The sequence below is a fragment of the Mastomys coucha genome, chromosome X (genome assembly GCF_008632895.1).
Source record: "Mastomys coucha isolate ucsf_1 chromosome X, UCSF_Mcou_1, whole genome shotgun sequence".
Lineage (NCBI taxonomy): Eukaryota > Metazoa > Chordata > Mammalia > Rodentia > Muridae > Mastomys > Mastomys coucha.
In genome coordinates this window covers 110,721,076-110,726,217 of record NC_045030.1, presented here as the reverse complement: position 1 = coordinate 110,726,217, position 5,142 = coordinate 110,721,076, and the positions used below count along the sequence as shown (strand labels likewise).

The window sequence follows — 5,142 nt, the reverse complement described above, 5'->3', positions numbered from 1 at the left end:
GAGGGGGGGAAGCATGTCAGATCACCTGCCCCTTTATTAAAGCACTGTGTGTATTAGCGTTGGTAGGGTTTCACATTGTTAACCAACAAACTAATTAACAAGCAGAGCTTCTTGTATAAAACATTATGAGCCATAAACTTTAAATTCTTATTTTTGTTTGTTTTGTTTTGTATTTTTAAATAATGTTTGTAATCTCAATGGACATACAAGTAAAACTGCACTGAGAAGAACAGTTTCATAAATTCATAAGTGTTAGGAAGTCAGGGAGAGGTCCAGATCACAGGCAGAGTGAGTGGAGTGGCCAGGTCTTTTGTACAGGTGCTATGTGACACTTCCAGGATGCAGAAGAAGGACCTGAGCAGTAGTCATGAAGTGCACTTCTACAAATGAATGTTGGTACAAAGTCTGAGTATGAAAATAAGATTTTCTTTGAAAACACATTTTTGGACAGATTAAAAAGATGAATGTCACAGCAATTTGATTTAAGTCAGTATATATTTATATATACATATCCCAAGTTCTATACATCCAACGAAGAAAAAAAATCCTTCTGTTCACTTGTACCCATTCTTAAAGCACTGTTAGAATTTCACAGTGGGAGTTACTGAATAGCTAGCAACATGGTTAATATCATTCCTAAGCATGTATGTGTCATACATGAAGAAGGAATATGTGATCAATATTTTGCACACTCAAAAATAGTAGCAAATCTGATCTTAGACTATATTAGTCACTTTTCCTTCATCATCTTCTGCATCTCCTTTCCTCTTCCCAAAGACCATATTTTTCCTCTTTAACATAGCTACCATCATCTTTATCCTGATTTTCTGTTTTTCTTTAATATAAGATTCTTTTTTTAGGGGCCAGAAAGATGGCTCAGTGGTAAAGAGCCCTGACTGCTTTCTAGAGGTCCTGAGTTCAATTTCCAGCAACCACATGGTGGCTCACAACCATCTGTAATGGGATCCGATGCTCTCTTCTGGTGTGTCTGAAGACAGTGACAGTGTACTTACATATATAAAATAATTTTTTAAAAGAAAATTTAGAAAGAATCTTTTTTCTTCTTCCAATCTGAGCCTGTATCATCATTGTCCTCTTATTCTTTTTCCTTCATCTTAATCATTAGACTTCTTTTCTGAGTGATTATTTTTAATCTTCCTGATAAAAATCCATGTAAGTGTGTAGTTTGCTATAGCAGTTCAAAAATAACTTTATAATCTCCCAATTCCACAAGTCAAAGGAGAACTACTATACTGTGGTCCTGAATTTTGTTACTACTCTAATTGTGATAGGATAGTTTTGGATAGTTCTCTGCAAGGACTTCCAAACCTCCAGAAATCATGTTGCTACAAAGTTCTAAATTTCCAAGCATAACCTGGGAATTTGTGCCAATATGTCTATGTTAGTTTTACTCAGAACTGTAATTATTACACTTGATCTTAGCCAAAAGGCCGAGATGCGATAGAACTGTAGTTATTTAAAAGTTCCATTCACTACTTCAGTTTTCCCATTGACACAAAGCATTATTTTTTAAAAGGTTTATTTATTCCATATATGTGGTTATACTATTGCTGTCTTCAGACACAGCAAAAGACAGTATCAAATGACTATTACGGATGACTGTGAGCAGATGTGGTTGCTGGGAATTGAACTCGGGACCTCTGGAAAAGTAGTCACTGCTCTTAACCTCTGAGCCATCTCTCCAGCCCAGACACAAAGCAATTATTAAGACTATCATATCTCTTCTAGGGTCACTTCTTGAACCCAGTATTCTGCTTCAGCCAGTCTGCTAGTATTCTCTTCCTTCCCACTTTTCTGCCTTTCATGCTACTCAGAATCCTAAATCATTTTAAGGATTTGGAAATGAATAAAAAGAAATGCAAATATAAACTCCCATTGCCAGTAAATGGATTTGGAGGAAAAGGAAAAGAATATTGAGTAGAGTCCAGGGAGTAGGAACTCTTAACTTGACTACCTCCATTTTCTTGTCCACACACACATATAGACACAGTTACTGGTTGCTCAGAGACTGAGTCTGCATCCTTCCCACCTCCTTTTTAATGAGCATTGTTTGGTGTATCATTATCAGGGAGCCCTATAATCAGGAACCTCTATTACTACTGATTCCACTTCTAATTTTTTAATTTGTGGGAAAATATAATACTCTATTTGTTCATAATATGTGTAAAATCAGAGAAAGTGGGCTACAAGTTAGTAATAACTGTATTAATGAGCTACATCAATTGATCTTGTGACATCTGTGTTGACAGTGTTCCAGACGAATAAGGTATCTGGGTTATTGGATATTTGAGTTTCAGATATACATGATATTTTATTGTATTTTACTTTGATGTGTATATAATATATTAAACTAATATGATATTATATATAATATATAGTTATATATGTAACAATAAAATTATACTAGTAATACATATGGTCCAGAGATGTCCTCTACGTATAATAAATAGTTCCTGTATTCAAATTTTACCAATTCACCATGCTTTTCCTTAATATGTTTTTAAGTTTAGTGGTATATATTTTGTAATGTAAGAATACCTCATTCTTATGTAATTTTAAATTAAAAATCTGAAAACATATTTTAGATATTTGTGTTTATGAAATTCACCTTTTGGGAAATTATATTTATCCAAAAACTATTTCAGATCCTGCTTGTAGATCCTGCTTGTCCGGTTGAAGAAAGTCAGTGTGAGTTTTCAATTCCCACTATGTTATGTGAAGCAAAGGGGGACATTGCAGTTTCTGGAACTTTCTTTATTGAAAATATCATGAAAGTAAGATAGCTGATAGATGACTAGTTCAGGAAGTTCTAGTCACTTTATATGAGATAATGGAAGAAGACTAAGAATTTAAGATCAAGAAGAATTCACCTAGAATAATTGCTACTTGGTGACATGATATTTTCCCCAAAGCTATTATTTTTGGACTTCAGTTTCTTCATTTACATAATTTTAAAAGTAGCATCTGCTAAAATACATAAAATAAATATAGAATAGTCATTGCAGAATCGAGTACAGACAGTATTACAGTAGCATTAATGTTGTGTCTATACATTGTGTAAACTCTGAAAATTGGGTAATTTATGAGGTTTTCTAAAGCACATCATTAAAAATTTGCAAAAATAAACCTTACATCACTTATGTGTGAGACTGGTTTATTTAAGAATTTCATTTACTCATTTATTTTGTTTAATTCTTAAGAGATTATAGTGTTTTAGTAGTTTATCATGTGATATACATTTTTTAATATAAAGTTGCATAATCACATTTGGACTGCAATATTTTTATTGTGTATTTTAAGAAGAAGCATGATTCAGGGGAATTACACTAAGGTAATTATAATAAATTACTTATATAGTAGAGTGTATTTTATAATTAAGTCCTAAATGCTAACCTATTGTATTATTTTTACTCGTAACTTGCATATTCATTGTATAAAACTTTTTAAGTAGAGAAAAGTGCAAAAGAGGTAAATGACTACCATAAATTAACAACAGAGCAAAACAAAGGCATTGTGTAATCAAGTTACTGTCTGTATAGAAAATTGCTCTTACAAGTCAGTTTAAAAAGGTAAATATCCCAATACAAAAATAGATATATATAATGCATAATATGGGCTATCAAAATAATATAGTAACTACAAAAATCCAACCAAAATATTTACCTTTTATCAGTTCTCAGAGTAGTAAAAACTACAGGAGATTCAAACTGAAGGTTTGAGTTAAACAAAATTTTGGCATATTGGAAGGCACTTAGAAAATGACAAGGAACCACTAACACAAAAAAGTATGCAAAATAATGTACATATAAATAATGAATATTTCTGAAAAATTATGAATAGTAGTATGAAATAAACCATGTTATTATATACATCCATACAATAGAGGTCATTAAGCCTGACAATTATGTATGCATGTTTGATTAATAATACAGTGAGCATTTTCTAATGAGTTAAAGAGCTGACCTTTAATATGCTTTCATTTTTTTTGATATTATAAGTGAGGGTATAATGAATATGATTAGTTATAAACTTCATCTATATCTGTGCCTACATTTCAATAGTTATTAGCATATAGTAATTGTGCACAATGATGAATTGCACCATGGCACTTTTATATATGTATATAATATATTTTGTCGTTCACCTCCTATTACTCTCCCCTGTTCACCTCCGTTCCTGATGATCTCCCTTGCTCTTTCCACTTTTATCTCCTTTTCCAGTTTCTTTCAGCATGTCCCTCTGACTCTCTCTCTCTCTTCTTTTTTTTTATCTTTTTTTTGATGACTGTAAGTTTTATTGGGGCAGTTTTCAGGGTACTAGGTAAAGAATTACTTACAGGAGCATAGGCTCATTACTAGAAGCTATACCACTAAAGAAAAAAAATGTGTTTTCCTTATCCTAGAAGCTATTAATTGCCTATAGATCTGCAGAGATAGTTGGCACCTGGTGAGCCCTCTCCATGGTGCTTATCTGCGCATAGGCTGGGGGATAAGGGGTGGGCTTAAAGTGGCTAACCAACTACTCTGATCAGATAGGAGTCCTGCCAGACAGGAAGCACTCTGCTACTGGTAGTCAAAAGTCCTGTGGCTGGCGAAGCTACTGATGTTATTTTGCAAAATGAACACTATGTCTTCATCAAATTGCTGTCTTAAATAACTATGTTTATACTCAGATTAGGGCTCCCATCACCTTTGGTTAGAGAAGCTTCTGTTTGCTGTGGGCAGGGGTAAATGCAGAGTCTTATAACTGGTCAAACTCTAATTGTATTTTAAGATGTATTCCTAGAATCTTATTTAATGGGTCAAAGGATATAAACAATTTTAGAATTCATAAACATTTTTGCGATGCTCAGTTCGTATTAATTGGATGGATCTTATGACTGAGAGGAGTACTAATATGTTCTTACTAATATTCTCAGGTTGCTAGTCTTTAATCATGTTTGCTCTTATTCTTTGGTTACTTTGTCTTTTATTGGATCTTCTTCTTTTGCCTGTGCGTAGGCTTTGTTTCTATGATAAGAATACAATTTATCATTTAGAAATGGGTTTCTCTATGCTTGTTGCCTTGTTAACTTTTTCATATTGCCTTTTTTTTTTTATCTTTTCAGACGTGGGTTGGCAA

General features: G+C 33.0%; 1 protein-coding gene across 1 annotated transcript in view; it reads left to right on the top strand.

Annotated features, from left to right (window-relative positions):
- Hdx (highly divergent homeobox) overlaps window positions 1-5,142 on the top strand; it is a 108,705-nt gene that overhangs the window by 28,087 nt on the left and 75,476 nt on the right. The window contains exons 3-4 of the mRNA XM_031372501.1: window positions 2,667-2,709; window positions 5,129-5,137. Coding sequence (XP_031228361.1) covers window positions 2,667-2,709; window positions 5,129-5,137 — 52 coding nt within the window. The remainder of the gene's footprint in view (window positions 1-2,666; window positions 2,710-5,128; window positions 5,138-5,142) is intronic.